This window comes from Amaranthus tricolor, chromosome 2 (assembly GCF_026212465.1).
Source record: "Amaranthus tricolor cultivar Red isolate AtriRed21 chromosome 2, ASM2621246v1, whole genome shotgun sequence".
Taxonomy (NCBI): Eukaryota; Viridiplantae; Streptophyta; class Magnoliopsida; order Caryophyllales; family Amaranthaceae; genus Amaranthus; species Amaranthus tricolor.
Genome location: NC_080048.1, coordinates 12,620,555 through 12,637,020, shown reverse-complemented (window position 1 = coordinate 12,637,020; position 16,466 = coordinate 12,620,555). Strand labels below are relative to the sequence as shown.

Here is a 16,466-nt window from a genome sequence, read left to right as displayed (position 1 = left end):
TTTCAATAAATAAACTACCACATCATAATGAAATTAGAGGCGAAAATTACAAGAGTTTTAATAGAGGGAGAAATTGCATTTTACTTTACTTTTCATTTCAAAATTCTAAGAGTTCAAATATAGATGAAAAGTAAAAATTAAGAGGATAATGTTGTTATAAAATAAAAATCATTTGATAATGCGTATTAATTTTTTCTGATATATTTTTATATGTTAGAAAATTAACTTAGGATACTTCAATTTTTAATGCGTATTAATTTTTTCTGATATATTTTTATATGTTAGAAAATTAACTTAGGATACTTCAATTTTTAATGCGTATTAATTTTTTCTGATATATTTTTAAATGTTAGAAAATTAACTTAGGATATTTCAAGTTTTATTGTACTTGATTGATATATATTTAATCACTTTTGTCCTTATTTTCCTTTGGCTTTCATATAATTTTTTATTAAAAAGGAGTAATATATATATATATATATATATATATATATATATATATATATATATATATATATATATATATATATGTACTTCTCACAAACAAACAGGAGTAATTTGAATTTTTGATTTCGGTGCCGGCATTATTATTACACATAATACATAACATAACTCATAATCTCCAGATTTGAAACGGAAACCATAAAACAAATTGAAAATTATAACAAATTTTTTTGGGGGAAAACTAGCAACTTTTCTGTAAGCAATTCCTCTGAATTCCACAAGACAAAGCCCAGCAAAAGCTGCTCGCTTCAACACGCCTTGGATTTCCTCACCTTTACTCTTCTCTTCACACACCTAACCTATTACTGTTTCTTGATTTTGCGCTTTCTTTTGAGTTCTGCGTAAAAGAATATTTTGATTCATTTTGGTTAATTTTGAAGCAGAAAGCTTTAAATTTGCTAAGAAACGCAGGTAACATTTAAGTTGTGGCTTTGTTTTTTCCCAACAATTTGGTCATTTTTAACTGACAGATTGTGAATTCTGAGATCTACTTCAAGGAATTTTTCTGATCTCAAGAAGAATTTTGCTTAAAAGAGTTCTTTTTGGTGGGCATATATTTAATCAAGCCATATTTGGGACTCTAATTTTGTAAGTTTGCAATCAATTCATTCTAGTGCTTATACCATTTTTGGAAATTTTGAAGATTTTTTTCTGGGTGTTTCAGATTAATATAATTATGCTTGTTTGTGGCTGCATCTGATTTGGGACTAATCTTGTTGGGGCAGTTGCCTGTATTTCATATTAAAGTGGGTCAATTGGGATGGAACTATATTCAATTTTATGTCATTTGATATAAAATTTGGCTACAAAATGTGGGGTTTAGTTAATGGAGGCTACTGAAGGATTGAAGAAGGTACATACTGCATAGGTCCCATACCCCTACTCCATTGTGCTTACAAGATAAGTGATTGAAAAGGGTCCTTTTTGCTAAAGTTTGATAGGCCCTTTCTGGAAAAAGTTAGTTCTTTTTGAGGAATTATTGATCTTTTTGCATATGGCGCCTGTTGGGACTCATTCCTTATCAGGATCCCGGAATTCTTCGAGTAAGAAGGTGCCTAAAGCTCGCGTGCCTCCCTCTTTTAATTCAATCAAATCATTGCCAGCTGAAATTAGGTTGATGGAATCATCACCAGCTTCTCAGTCATCTGAGAAGGATGGGCATTCAAATGGTGGTGTTCTTGATTATGGTAGTTTAGAAGGTGTTGATTATGTTGCTGGACAAGGGGATCAGGTTAATGATGATTCACCTTATGGGCAGAGGGCTGTACCGGTGTTAGATGAAGATTCTGATGTCGGTTCTTCGCCTTTGCCTTCAATTCCATCTATAGCTGAATCAAAATGGAATGACACTGTTTCGTATGCAAAGAAGAAGGTATCTTGCTTGCTCCTTCATATTTTCTAGTAATGGATTGCTGCTTATTGGGTTGTACTATTCATAATGACTTCCTGGATCAATTTTAGTGGTTCCTGACGAATTTAAGCTTTATTTGCGGATTCATTTTTTCTCATGTTTTGTATTGTAGTTGTAGTTGAATTTAGTAGTTTATGAGAGCATTTTCATATCTATGATTAAGTTGTTTGTGTGTCTTGCTCCTGTCCTGGACACCTTATCTGATTGTTTCTCCGTGTCACAAGTGGCAATGACATAGCTCTCTACTTCCTAGTTTTCGAATGGAAAAACTCTCTTTCGTTCTCTTATTGTTTTCTCTAGGCAGGTTTCATTGGTTGTTACTTTCAAATGCCTCTTTTCAAAAACCTGAATCTGTAGGTTAGGTCAGACCTTCTTAATGTTGGTTGATGTAATCATTTATATATGGAGAACTATGAATTAAGTTGGTTTACTAAGGAAAGAGAGAGGGTGGAAGCAATTGTTGATAGTGAGAAAGTTCTAGTGAATCTTGGTACATCTAATATTGATTTAAATTGTCTGTGTCTAGATTTATGGAGTGATAGTAAAATCATGGTACATCTTGTCTCGTTGTTGATTTTCACCGCTTTCATGTGTCATTTTTCGCAATGATATGGAGTTTCTTAGGTTTAAAATGGATTAGCCACTTTTTGGTTCTCTCTTTCTGTAAGTTGATGCAATCATTAACTTTTGGAGAATATGAATTAAGTTGGCCAATTAAGCAAAAGAGAAAGAGGGTGGGAATAATTTGTGAAAGTAAAGGTATTAGTAATAAACCTTAGTACATATGAAGTTGAGGGGTGAAAATTTTTTTCATTTGAGGGGTGAAAAAGAAATTTTTGTATTGATACTTTTACACATTCATATATGAAGTTGAGGATGCCATTTGCGCCGGAATTCTTTTTCTCTCCTACTTGTCTAAATTTTTGTCATCCTTCTCTTTTCCTCCAATATTATTTTGTTTTTTTTTATTCTCTTACTTTTTTATGCGCGTCTTTGACAATTGACATACCTTTCTTTTGAGCTAAATGCATGTTTCACTCATCATTTTTGGTTTTTATAAATTATTAACCACTTTATTATAGGGATTAGAATTGATAATTTAGTAACATATATTTTGTGGCACTCAATGTTGCTTTTCTTGAAAGAGTACAATTGTCTGCACTTGTTGAGAACATGTTGAACTTTTGGACATGCTCAGCATTGTAAACCCTTATCATATGTTTCATTGTAATAGTTTCATCCCATTAGTACTTCGTGGAAGTTGTACGTTGTGCAGGGAACTACATAGAAATTATAGTAGACATCTCAAGCACCGCCTATTATTGGTTGAATGGTTGTGCATCATAATTCATACATATGTGGAACTGGTTCTTTATTGACTTTTTGAGATAAGCCTCCTTAGTTCTTTACTCCTCTTTTTTCTCACACCACCTGTCGAGATCTTATTAAAAGATATTTTCTTTAGGATAAAATGATAAGTGAGTGTTTAATTGTTACCAGTGTGCTTGATGAATGACGAGAAAAATGCTGTGAAGACTATTTATTCATAATTTTGTGGGTGAAGGTTCGCAACAGTAAAAGCTATAGCCTCTGGGTTTGCAAGACCAAATTACCTCATTCACAATAATATTGCATTATCCTAATGCCACTAAGAGACTCCCAATCAGGTGGGATAAGGAGGGCTTATATGTAGACGGCTGGACATCCTTACCCTTGTAATAACAAAGAGACGATTTTTGCTTGACCCTTGATTGCAAAATTGAATGCATTTACCACTTCATATCAGTACGCACACATGATTTAACCACGTCTTTGGAAGAATATGAACGTTAAACCTTAATATAGTTTGGGCGATGCTTCAGGCGATCGGACTTTGGAGTAAAAAATGCTTTTTAGGATTATTTCTTTCCTCATACTTGGTAGTCTTCGTACAGAGGATTTTTACTTCACATGGCTTGGTCTGTTTGATAGCCTTTAAGTCGTGGGCATAGGCCTTAGCCATAAGGTTCAAATTTGTTTATTAGTTTCAAGATATTTACTTTAGTAATTCAAGAAATAAGAAACAATTTGCTCATTTTAAGGTTAAGAAATTAATTGTTTCGTGAACTCTCATAATAGATTTAGAGACATTGTTGACACAGATGCGCTTTTGGATGATTTTTTGAACACATCTTAATGGGGATAAGAAATTTTGTTTTACTGATTACTATGTCTTGTACATTTGTCTAGTCTATTCAAATCTTCATATAATCCTACAGGTTTTTGGTTATGGATTCTATATTTTAATGGCTTTGTGCTCAGTGCTCAATGTTTCCCTTTTCAGAGTGCTCAGACTTGGTACCAACTCCCCGATGGGAACTGGGAACTTGGAAAGATTATATCTGCTTCCGGAACAGAAAGTATCATTTCATTACCAGAGGGAAAGGTAACTGATGATTAGGAAATGTAAATGCTTTTATTTAATACCTTGCAAGCTAATTAATCTTCATTTGGATTTTCAACCTTAGGTTTTAAAGGTGCAAACTGATTGCTTATTACCAGCAAACCCTGATATCCTTGATGGCGTGGACGATTTAATGCAACTCAGTTATCTGAGTGAACCGACAGTCCTGTACAATCTTCAATACAGATATGATAGAGATATGATTTATGTATGTGCATTTCTTGTTAGCTTCTGGCTAAGTTCTTGTGGGTGTTCGTTTTACAGAGTAATATTATTTCTTTGTAAATTAGACAAAGGCGGGACCTGTGCTAGTTGCTATCAATCCTTTCAAAAAAGTTCAACTGTATGGAAATGAATATATTGAAGCATATCAACGCAAATCCATTCAGAGTCCGCATGTGTATGCAATTGCAGACACAGCTCTTCGGGAAATGAAACGAGGTGATGACTTTTTCCTTTTCTCTTTATTTTTTGGGGGTATATTCTTGTTTCTTCACATTTCTAACTTTGCCTTTTCTCTGGTTGGCAGATGAAGTGAACCAATCAATCATCATCAGGTGGGTGTTCTAACAGCTTATTTGTTCTTAGAACATGCTATTAGTTGAATCTGTTTTCTGCATTGCTAGATCATTGTTTACTACCTATGTTATCGTTTTTTCTTCCTCTCTGTTTGGTACAATCTTTATTGATGTTCTCCATTTGGCTTTTTGCCAAAGTTGACAACTTTTCACCCCATCCCTCCATTTTCGTGTCTCCTCTTTTCTCTCTCTTCTTGCTCCCACTACTGCTTGCTACGGTAATAGTTCGATTAGTTGTTGGTATTAAATAGTAAAATTGGTAATGGAAAATTAGTGTAATTTTTGTAGAAAAATTGCTTGACATGTTTAATGGGCATGCTTGTTTTACTTCAATCATCTCATTTTCTTCACAAAATCCATTCTTATGCATTATCATTTGGAGATGTGGTATTAGGTGATGATGGAAAATTTTGAATAAAAGACCTTTATATTATCAATATTTCTTCACTAAGGAATGACATGATACATATCACAATAATTTACATTACAAATCATTCCCATTACCACCGTCACAAAATCTCCACTGAGACTGCCGCATGTGTGCAACCGTACGACATAGCCCATTAAAAATAAAGTTTTTAAAAAAATTTACATACCAACTTTATGATTTGAAACAACCATTCTAAGACTTAAAATGCCCATTTTAAGGCCTATAGCACCTACTTTAAGCCATAACCTTCTCTAGAGGCTTAACTTTATTTTTAAGTAACTACTCCAACTGTCAAAATGTCTATTTTAAGTTTTAAAATCCCTACACCAAGGCTTTAAGCCCGTACTCCAAGGCTTAACCTTCCTTCACGGTGTGAATGAAACTTTCACATTTGAGCCCTCAACACAGTGTGAATGAAACTTTCACATGTTTATGCAGTGGTGAGAGTGGAGCTGGGAAAACTGAAACAGCAAAGATAGCTATGCAGTATTTGGCTGCTTTAGGAGGTGGTAGCGGTATAGAGTATGAAATATTAAAAACTAATCCCATCTTGGAAGCTTTTGGCAATGCAAAAACCTTAAGAAATGACAACTCAAGTCGATTTGTAAGTTTTGTTTTGATCGAGTGGATTTAAATTTTCCAAGCGTTGACTATACTATTAAGAGCATGCACTGGTACTTTCAATCAGGGGAAGCTGATTGAGATCCTCTTCAGTGACACTGGGAAGATATGTGGGGCCCAAATCCAAACTTGTAAGTTTGACCCATAGCTCTTTATCTGCAATTTCCTTTTCTATTTTGTATAATTTGCGATGTTCAGATTGACATGTTTATGACATCTAAATACTTACTCTTTTGTTTTCTCTTATTTCCTTTTCTACTTGTCACATAATTATTTTGACGATGTAGTCCTACTTGAAAAGGTTTGTTTTTTCTCTTCTTCTCCTTTATTTTATAAATTTAGAAATCCTAGAGTTTTAGTTTCTGATATAATCTGATTCACAAACAGTCCAGAGTGGTGCAATGTGCTGAAGGTGAACGTTCCTACCATATATTTTATCAACTTTGTGCTGGAGCTACTCCTGTCCTTAGAGGTTTATATGCTTTTACTATTTTCATCAACATGATCTTCTATGGTTTTCTTCTATTACTTTGCACTTTGAAGTTTACTAGATTTGGATGTTGTAACACTGAAAGTCTGTGATGGAGGTGATGAGATATATCTGCTATTTTTTTTATCCTTACCCAGTTTTAGGAGGTGCCTGCTGTCCTCACGGACCAAAGCCCAAATAGTAGTCTGTCTGCCAAAGTATCCCTTTTATAATGTCTAGTTGTCAATTGAAACTCTTGCTCTCTAGATTATTGTCTTTGCAACAAACATAAAAAAATAAAAAGAAAACTTTGGATTGAATATCTCATATTGCTGCGTAATGGAACCATTTTTCTCTTTTGGAGGGCATAATAGATGTATTTTAGTTATGACCATTTTTTGTTTTGGCAGATGCCATGATGTATTATGATGAGTTGTGTTCTATTGAGCTAATTAATATTTTTGTGACTTGATACACAGAGAAATTGAATCTGAAGAGTGTTGAGGACTACAAATACCTGAAGCAAAGCAATTACACCATTACGGGTGTGGATGATGCTGAACAATTTCGTAATGTTATGGTAGTCTTTCCCTCTGTGCACCATTACATATATGGATGATCCAGAACAACTCCGTTTAGGTTTTTGTTGAATTGTTGATAGGTCTCTGGACTTTCTCGTAACCTATGTGCATCTTTTTCAGGAAGCTCTGGATGTAGTTCATGTCTCAAAGGATGACCAAGAGAGTGCATTTGCAATGCTTGCCGCTGTCTTGTGGCTAGGAAATGTTTCGTTCACAATCATTGACAATGAAAACCATGTAGAACTTGTGGCTGATGAAGGTAAATTGACTGCTCTGGGATGTCATTGAGTCTTTAGAAGCGCTTTTTACTTTTTTCCTCTAGATATCTGTTACTGTTGTTTTTAATGGAATTTCAGTTGATAATTAAGAAAACTGAAGTGAGAAAGCATGAAACCGAGCTTAATTATTTGTGTATTTGAACTTTGTAGCATCTTTTCCCTATAGTAAGGTCATACTTCTACTGCTTGTGTTCCTTATTTACAACTTGACAATCTTCCGTAGTCTTGGATGAAATCATCAATAGGGAAAATGAAGAAAGGACAACCACTAACAAGGAAAGCAATAAATGTTAATAAGCCTTTTTGTGCTTTGCATCCTTATGCTAAAAATCTTGTTTTCTTTCCATCTCTGAAATTTAATGTTTGTTTATAGAGCCTTTGCATTTATTTTTTGTTTTTGATTGGTTTATCTTTGCTTTTCAGCTCTTCTTACTGTTGCAAAATTGATTGGTTGCGAAGTAAAGGAGTTACAACTTGCATTGTCTACCAGAAAAATGAAAGTTAGAAATGACAATATTATTCAGAAGCTAAAGCTATCTCAGGTACCCCTATATCATCTACCATTCCCTTAGATAGGATCAACAATGACTATGATAATTTTTTTTTTTTAAAAAAAAAAAGCAAACCGGTATGGTTTTATTGAAGTTATTTCTAGTTGGCTTTTGTGAGAAACCAGTACTTTCAGGAATGAAAAAGTTTATTGTGTCATTTCATTCCATTACCCCAATACCATTAATTGGCTCCCACCTAGGGTTGATTTTGGAAGGGTCTGATATACGCATTCTTACCCTTGTTAATGTTAGAACTAACAAAGAGATTTCTTTCAATTGACCTTTGGTAGAAAACGTCTTGTGCAACTTCACATAAATAAGAAGTGCACATGATTTTGTGAGTCATTTTACTTTAGTCCATTATAATCTGAAAACAAAGAACTATAAATCTTTGGTCTGTCAAAATATTGTAAAAGCTATTTGTAGCTTGGCAGAATAAGAAATGAACATATGTATTGGGTCATTTTAATCTAGTCCATCATAATCTAAAACCGTAAGAACTATGCTTCCCACCTTGGCAATCCAACGTTTCTCATCTGGTTATTTATACCACAATATAATCCATCTGAGGCTGCACTCATCTTGTCCTAAACAAAGGTAAGGGTAGGTTCTGACTTTTGACTTTTGTTCTGAGCAGAAAATAACATAGGCACAGTCTTGGAATTGCAATGGTATAGTTTATGCTATAATTTACAAGTTTTGAGAACTAAGAAGTAGATCAGAGTTATGTAAGACTCCTTTGTACTTTGAAGTTGAAATTAGCTAAAATGGTCCTAGTTGTAAAGCTTGACATGGGGGGTGGTGAATGATCATATTTTGAAACTTGGATTTGCAATGGTATATATTGTATGCTATATTACAAGTTTTGAGAACTAAGAAGTAGAGCAGAGTTATGTAAGTCACTCCACCGTACTTTGAAGTTGTTGGCTAGTATGGGTCGTAGTTGTATTGCTTGACATGGGGGGCAGTGTATTATCATATTTTGAAACGTGGGTCATCTATTTGTTTTTTATTAATGATTAAGAGATAAGCTCATCATTTTGCTGCTATTCAGTTAGTTCATACTAGAAACAAAGTACTTTTTTTTGAATAAAGAAACAAAGTACTTTGTCTCATAATGCTTGTGTTAACCAATCATGCATTTAGTCTATTAGAAAAATATGACATTCTTACTACTGTGTCTGTCATGTAGAAAGCATTAAATGCCATTTGATGTTGACAGCTCATTACTGTGGCTTCACTATTTGATACCCATTACAATAACAGGGTGGAAGAGGGGCGAAAAACTTCATCCAGCTTTTAGTCATGCAATCATTCTAGAAACAAAATCTCTAAGACGTATCTTTGCCCTGTAATATCATTATTTACTAAAGTTTTTTATGTTAATATTTTGCAAATGCAGTTCAATTTGAATCTAACAAGACTGCACATGATAAGTGATAACCAATTTAACATCAACATTCAGAAAATTTGTCCCAAAATTGAAATGTTGCATTTATTTAAAAGGAAAAAAACATAGGTAATGGTGGGAATATTAATTATATTAGGAGTTGGAGTTTTCAATGAATTAATGCCGGGTGACAACAATGGTTAGAGATATCATACTATACAAGAGGTTAAAATAGTATAGTTAGTTTAAATATGACGGGTGAATTCTTAGCTGATCATATTGATGTTAATAACCTTTTTTTGTCGATCAAGAACTTTAAATATGACGAGGAATCCACTGAGTTTCATCCCTGCACTGTGCATTCATTTGATTGGTAGAAGTTTTGCTACCTATGTTGTAGAGTTCTTGGATTTAGAGTTTTTGACATGACCAGTTGTTTGGTTGAACTACATAAGCCCAGGTATAAAGGAGTACCATGTAAGCCTGTAATGAAATAAATTTCAGATCATACATCTTCAAGCAATGGTTGAATAGCTGTTTCAGCTTAACAGGTTACATGGGATTTGACTTGTCATGCTTCTTAATAACCTTCCTGTTCTGGAGTTACTGAAGTCTGTCTTCATGCATTTATATAGTGGATAGAATATGCATTGGCAACAATAGCAACATTCCATTACCCCAATGTTGTAAGTAGTCTCACCTAGGCAGGGGGATTGATGTATGTAAGATTACCATTTGTAACAATAAAGATTGTTTTGATGGACCCTTGATAGCCAACATCTGCAACTTCGCATAGATAAAAATATGCGTTGTCAGAGCTTGAAAATGATATTCAACTGGCCTAAATGTGGTTTCTTTTTCAGGCCATTGATACCCGTGACGCCTTAGCAAAATCAATATATTCGTGTTTGTTTGACTGGCTTGTAGAACAAATCAACAAGTCTCTTGGAGTAGGCAAACGGCGTACTGGAAAGTCCATCAGCATTCTTGATATATACGGTTTTGAATCATTTGATGTACGTAAAGTTCTCTGGGTTTCCCTTCACTCATCAAATTGACTACAACTCTTAAACTATTTTTTGTATTAATCATGAGCTCTCTTTGTTCCAGAAAAATAGCTTTGAGCAATTCTGCATCAATTACGCTAATGAGAGACTACAGCAGCACTTCAATCGGCATTTATTCAAATTAGAACAGGAGGTAAGTTAGAAAAGTGTGAATTTAACAGTGTACAACATTGAGTAAATGAATCATTTATATAGTTTGGACATTACTTCTGTCAAGTATGTATAACATGCCCATATGTGGTGTTAAATACGCGATCAGCTGTGGAAAGTGTCCAAGTTATATTACTTGGAGCTTTTGGACATCCATTGCTTCTGTTATTCTAGCTTGTTTTAGATCTACAAATAATTAATGAGCCATCACTTAAAAGGGGGATTTTGCTTTATTGATCAATACATCAATGTTTATGTTCTTGGTGAGCAGTTGATGAAAATGTTCGTAGTGTTCTAAGATTATATTTGACTGGTTCTATATGCCATTTATATTATTATATAACAAACATGTTTATGCTAATTTCTTGATTTTTGGCCAGGAATATATTCAGGATGGAATTGATTGGACAAAAGTTGACTTTGAAGACAACCAAGCTTGCCTTAATCTTTTTGAGAAGGTAATGTTTGCATCCTTATGTTCATGAGTTTGAAATACTAAATTACTTCAATGACCGGTTGTGGAAGATCCTATTTGTCATTGTTTGATACACCAGCTATATGTGTTCCATATATTACTGGTGTGGTGGTGCTTGATTGAGAAAACCTTTTTCTTTTTGCAGAAACCCCTTGGGTTGCTATCTCTGCTTGATGAAGAGTCCACTTTTCCGAATGGAACGGACCTAACTTTTGCTAATAAGCTTAAACAACATTTGAAGTCCAACTCATGTTTCATAGGAGAGCGTGAGAAAGCTTTTACCGTATCTCATTATGCAGGAGAGGTAATGAACACTTATCTTCTTTTGACCCATAATGAAGGCCAGTGTTCTCGTTTAGCCAATGATGAATGTATGCTAGTATGTTGTTGATGATGATTGTTGAAAGGTGGAGCTTTTGTGAATTGATGAATTCCCTTCATCCGGAATTAATTTCCTTGAAGAACCTGTTACTCAAAATGGATCAAGTACCGACATTACCATGCTTTGCCTGACGATTTTTCTCTCGTCCATCTCATAAATCTTTTTATTTCACGATTTTAATGTTTTTTCTTCCGCTCTATCTTTCATTTACCTGAGGGTTTGACTCTACGACCTTTTGCAGGTTACGTATGATACAACAGGATTTTTAGAGAAGAACAGGGATTTGATGCACTTGGACTCTGTGCAACTTCTTTCATCTTGTAAAATGTCCCTTCCACAAAAATTTGCTTCAAACATGCTGGTTCAATCTGAAAAGCCCGTTGTTGGTCCCTTGTTCAAGTCAGGGGGAGCTGACTCACAAAAGCTGAGTGTTGCCACCAAATTTAAGGTAGATGTCCTGTTACTTAGTTGTTTATCCTATTTGCGGTTGAGGGTGATCAATCTGGTTGCTGTTTGTCTAGTCAATTAAATCATTAAAAGGGTTGTCCATGTATCTTTTGCTGAAAAAGAAGTTTTTCTGGCTTTTTTGTTGTCTGTTATCTATGGATTTACTGAATTTCTTGCTTGGCTCTTTTCTTACATCTGAGAGTGTATATAATGCACTAAAGAATTTCTAAAGAAGCAGCAAGTATGCTTGTTTCTTACAATGTTTTCTTATACTTATTTTCATTTTTTTGGGGTTCAACAATTATGTATGTCTGTATCTTACTAATGGTTTTTGTTCTTATATTCATTTTTTGGCTCGGGGGGTAGGGGTTGCTTGTTTAAGCTTCTTTGATTTGCTAAGTTTTACTTGGATGAATGGTGTATTCAGAGTCAACTATTCCAGTTAATGCAACGTCTAGAAAATACAACACCTCATTTCATCCGGTGCATCAAGCCAAACAGCTCGCAGTCTCCTGGAATGTATGAACAAGGACTTGTGCTGCAACAGCTTAGATGCTGTGGTGTCCTTGAAGTTGTTAGAATTTCAAGGTCCGGCTTTCCTACCAGAATGACACACCAGAAGTTTGCCAGAAGGTGAATACGTGGACCACTTGCTATTTTTGTTTCCCTTCCGATGTATGTCCCTCATTTCAAATCATATAATTCCTACTCTTTTAACTTTTTTTTGCAAATTTGTTGTTTTAGGTATGGTTTTCTCCTTCTGGAGAGTGTGGCATCTCAAGATCCATTGAGTGTTTCAGTTGCCATTCTTCATCAGTTCAATATTTTACCTGATATGTATCAAGTTGGTTATACAAAACTTTTTTTCCGAACAGGACAGGCAAGCTTTCCTTTCATCCAAATTATTCCGTGAACTGATATAGTTTATTATTATCAATAATAATAATAATAATAATAATAATAATAATAATAATAATAATAATAATTATTATTATTATTATTATTATTATTATTATTATTATTATTATTATTATTATTATTATATTATTATTACTGTTGTTATTATTATTATTATTATTATTAATTATTGCTTTTGTAATTTTGGATAGTGATTGGTTTTATATGAAAGAAAATAGTGGGAGGCATTATTTTGTGTGATGTTTGCTTGTTCTTTTACATTCCTAAACATAAGCAAGCTGTAGTAAAACTCAATGGATAGATTATATACATGTAAGTTATATTGATATGAAAATTTCCGAAGTCATTAAAACTTCAGTTAGTTTTGGATTGAATCTAATCTAATCTGAACTTTTTAGACTTTATTTGACTACAGCAATGCCAAAGCCTTTATCCCATTAGACTCTGTTTGAACTCATCTTATTTTTAAGAGCCAAGATGAAAAGACAACGAAGGTCTTTGGATCTACATGGTAGTGTTTTTGTATAATATATGTAGTAGAGCAAGAAATATGTATGTTATTTTCTGCTTTGTATTGCCATGTTATGCGGTAGTCACTCATATTAAAGGGAGTATATGTGATGCTCAGATTGGGGTGCTCGAGGACACAAGAAACCGTACATTTCATGGCATTCTACGTGTTCAAAGCTGCTTTAGAGGCTACAAAGCTCGGTGTTTTGTGAAAGAAACTAGAAAAGGGATTTTCACACTTCAATCTTGTAATATTTCTCTTCCTCGGCTTCGCATTAATTTTGTCTATTCCATGCTTTCCTGTTAACTATCTGTTTTACATATGAAACTGGTTTTTTCATCTGAATTTACAGGAAAACAAAACCAGACTTATGTTTGTTTAAAACACTAGGAAAATATTTGAACACCTTAAAGAACTTTAAAAATTGAAACATTGCAATTTCTTTTGGCAGTCATTCGTGGTGAAAAGACACGGAAGGAATTCGCTCTCTTGCTTAGGAGACAGAGAGCTGCCATAACTATACAGAAACAAATAAAGGCTCGGGTAACGAGACGTCATTTCTTGGAAGCTACTAATGCATCTATAGTGATACAATCAGGTAACCTTAATGTTTCTTGATCCTGCTCGCTATAAATATCAGTTTACAGTTCAAGCAGACCATTTAATTTATTCTATTTCCCATTTTATGATGGACATTGTTATGATATTTTTTTTGTTACCATTATCCTTCCTGGTTGTCCTTTTAAATTTGAAATAGAAGAAATATAGATTCATCTCGTTTTTAGCAAACTGCTGTTCATGAATCAGAATATCATATATTTTCACTGTGTCCTTCGACTTGAATATCTTGTAGGTATTCGTGGCTGGCTAGTCAGGAAATGCTCTGGAAATATTGGCTTGCTGCTTAATTTGGGAAACAAAGCAGTAAGTATTGATTTTTTTAAAAAAAACTTCTCTACCTATTTTAATTGTTTTTCCATTTTTATTTCCCCCTAAGTAATCATTTCCCTTGTATTTTTACATACAAGTATTAGCAAATGTGAGTTTTGCACTGGTCATTGACTTGTAAAGTTTAAATTATGGAGTTTGGCCTTGTTGCTGGTCATACTAGTTGGGGCAGGATCATCGATTGGGTGAAAACAACTAAAGTGTTGAAAACTGAAAACCAGACTGAGATATACATATTGTGACAAAAGGTGTACATACTATCTTATAGGGTGTACATATTTTTGTAAAGGAAAAAGTTTATATTATTGACAGAAATATCAATCGAATATGTACACCTTTTAAGCATGTATGTACAGCTTTTAGCAAATGTCCAATTCTTATACAAAATTGCCACTGAAATATGTACACCATTAAGCTTTGTTGTACACCTATTTTCAGTTTTCGCTACTTTTATTGGTTATCACATGATCCAAGTCCCATGTAAGTAAATTCCTTCAAATTTGTGTATATATTTATTAGTCCTCACCTTCGATAAAGAGTAAAATTTTCCGTACTTAAATGCCAATTCGATAAAGCGTAAAACAAAAGCTTCCAAGGTTTTGTAATTATAGTTTTGTATGTTTTTCATGAGCTCACTCTCTAAGATAATGACGCTGGCATACAATTGTATGAGAACTTGACTCTGAATTGATTTATGTGACAGGGCAATGAATCAGATGAAGTTCTTGTGAAGGCTTCTTACCTTGCAGAGCTACAGCGACGTGTTCTTAAGGCGGAAGCAGCGCTTAGGGACAAAGAAGAAGAGAATGAAATCCTGCATCAGCGTCTACGGCAGTATGAAAATCGCTGGTCCGAGTACGAGCTGAAGATGAAGTCTATGGAAGAAGTTTGGCAGAAACAGATGAGGTCGCTACAGTCAAGCCTTTCTATAGCAAAGAAAAGCCTTGCAGTTGATGATTCTGCGAGAAATTCAGATGCATCGGTGAATGCTAGTGACGAAAGAGAATATAGTGGTGATACTGGAGGTAATGTCACATTTAAAAGTCATGAAAGCAATGGAGTTAGACCAATGAGTGCTAGTTTAAGTGTGATTAGTCGTTTGGCCGAGGAGTTCGAGCAAAGAAAACAAGTATTCGGGGATGATGCCAAATTCTTGGTTGAGGTGAAATCAGGCCAAGTGGACGCTTCTCTGAACCCTGACAGAGAACTGAGAAGGCTAAAACAGATTTTTGAAACTTGGAAAAAGGATTATGGAGCAAGATTGCGTGAAACCAAAGTTATTTTGCATAAACTCGATAATGAGGAGAGTGTCGGTGATAAGCTGAGAAAGAAGTGGTGGACTAGGAGGAACAGCACGAGGATGAGCTAGAACTTAATTTTTTCGGTTCTACTTGTTGCGAGGTTTGTCACACCAAAGTTATATAAACTTATGTAATTATGATACATTTGAGTTGATTCCCAGGGCAGCATTTAGATTGCGTACGACGGAAAAAATGCAGCATAGAATCTAAGGTATATGTGTGTGTATCCTTAAATGTTATTTTACCTTGTTTTTTGAGTTATTTGTATGAAAACCTTGTAGAAGGCAATTACACTGGTTTTGTGTTGTTGTCTTGGGCCAAGATGAATTATTTGCAGTGGTTTGAATGTAGCTAACTAGAAATTGCTCATTGAAGACGCTCTATTTGCTACAATTTTCTCTCTTGGACTGTTGCAATAAGTTTGCTACATTTCAATAACTTTGCTACATTTTTTTATATTTTGTCAAGGTCGTACATATTTTATTCTGATCTTATTGTGAGGAGTTTGGTTTTGTAATAGAATGTGCTCTTTGGTTTTACAATTGTTGTACAACTGATGAGCTTCTAATGACGCATTAATTTAGTTCTAGAGTTTTAACGCTATACTAAATACTCCCTTTAATTTAATTTACTATTGTGGTATTTTGACATAATATAACCTTCAAATTTCAATCCATTATACCTATCACTTAGGTCACTTTTGTAATTATAAATAGTTTATGAGGACAATTTGGTAAAAAAATCTATGGCTTAAAATGAAAAGCGGACAATTAAGATGAACTGACCAAATAAAAAAATGGGACCATTATAGTGAATTGGAGGGAGTAGTAAATATATAACAAAGAATATAATCTGATTTTAAGGCTTTACGAATAATTTTATGTTTTTCTTAATCTTATAAAGAAGAACATAAGATCATAGATCCTAGAATATCTAGATTAGTTATAACAATATTATTTTCAATTATGACAATCATCTCCCCCTGAAGTTGAGTAACAGGTTCTTCAATGT

The 16,466-nt window shown here is 34.0% G+C and overlaps 1 protein-coding gene across 1 annotated transcript; it reads left to right on the top strand.

Annotated features, from left to right (window-relative positions):
* The first annotated feature begins 562 nt into the window (after nucleotides 1-562).
* Nucleotides 563-16,197, top strand: LOC130806649 (myosin-1). Its single transcript, XM_057671809.1, has 24 exons — nucleotides 563-1,092; nucleotides 1,169-1,876; nucleotides 4,239-4,340; nucleotides 4,423-4,566; nucleotides 4,649-4,799; nucleotides 4,888-4,915; nucleotides 5,805-5,970; nucleotides 6,055-6,118; nucleotides 6,275-6,288; nucleotides 6,375-6,459; nucleotides 6,936-7,036; nucleotides 7,158-7,296; nucleotides 7,739-7,857; nucleotides 10,120-10,272; nucleotides 10,367-10,456; nucleotides 10,854-10,931; nucleotides 11,094-11,252; nucleotides 11,572-11,778; nucleotides 12,205-12,410; nucleotides 12,522-12,657; nucleotides 13,324-13,453; nucleotides 13,658-13,804; nucleotides 14,060-14,130; nucleotides 14,858-16,197. The coding sequence occupies exons 2-24, from the start codon at nucleotides 1,499-1,501 to the stop codon at nucleotides 15,521-15,523; spliced, it is 3,534 nt and encodes a 1,177-aa protein (XP_057527792.1). The 5' UTR covers nucleotides 563-1,092; nucleotides 1,169-1,498; the 3' UTR covers nucleotides 15,524-16,197.
* The last annotated feature ends 269 nt before the right edge of the window (nucleotides 16,198-16,466 follow it).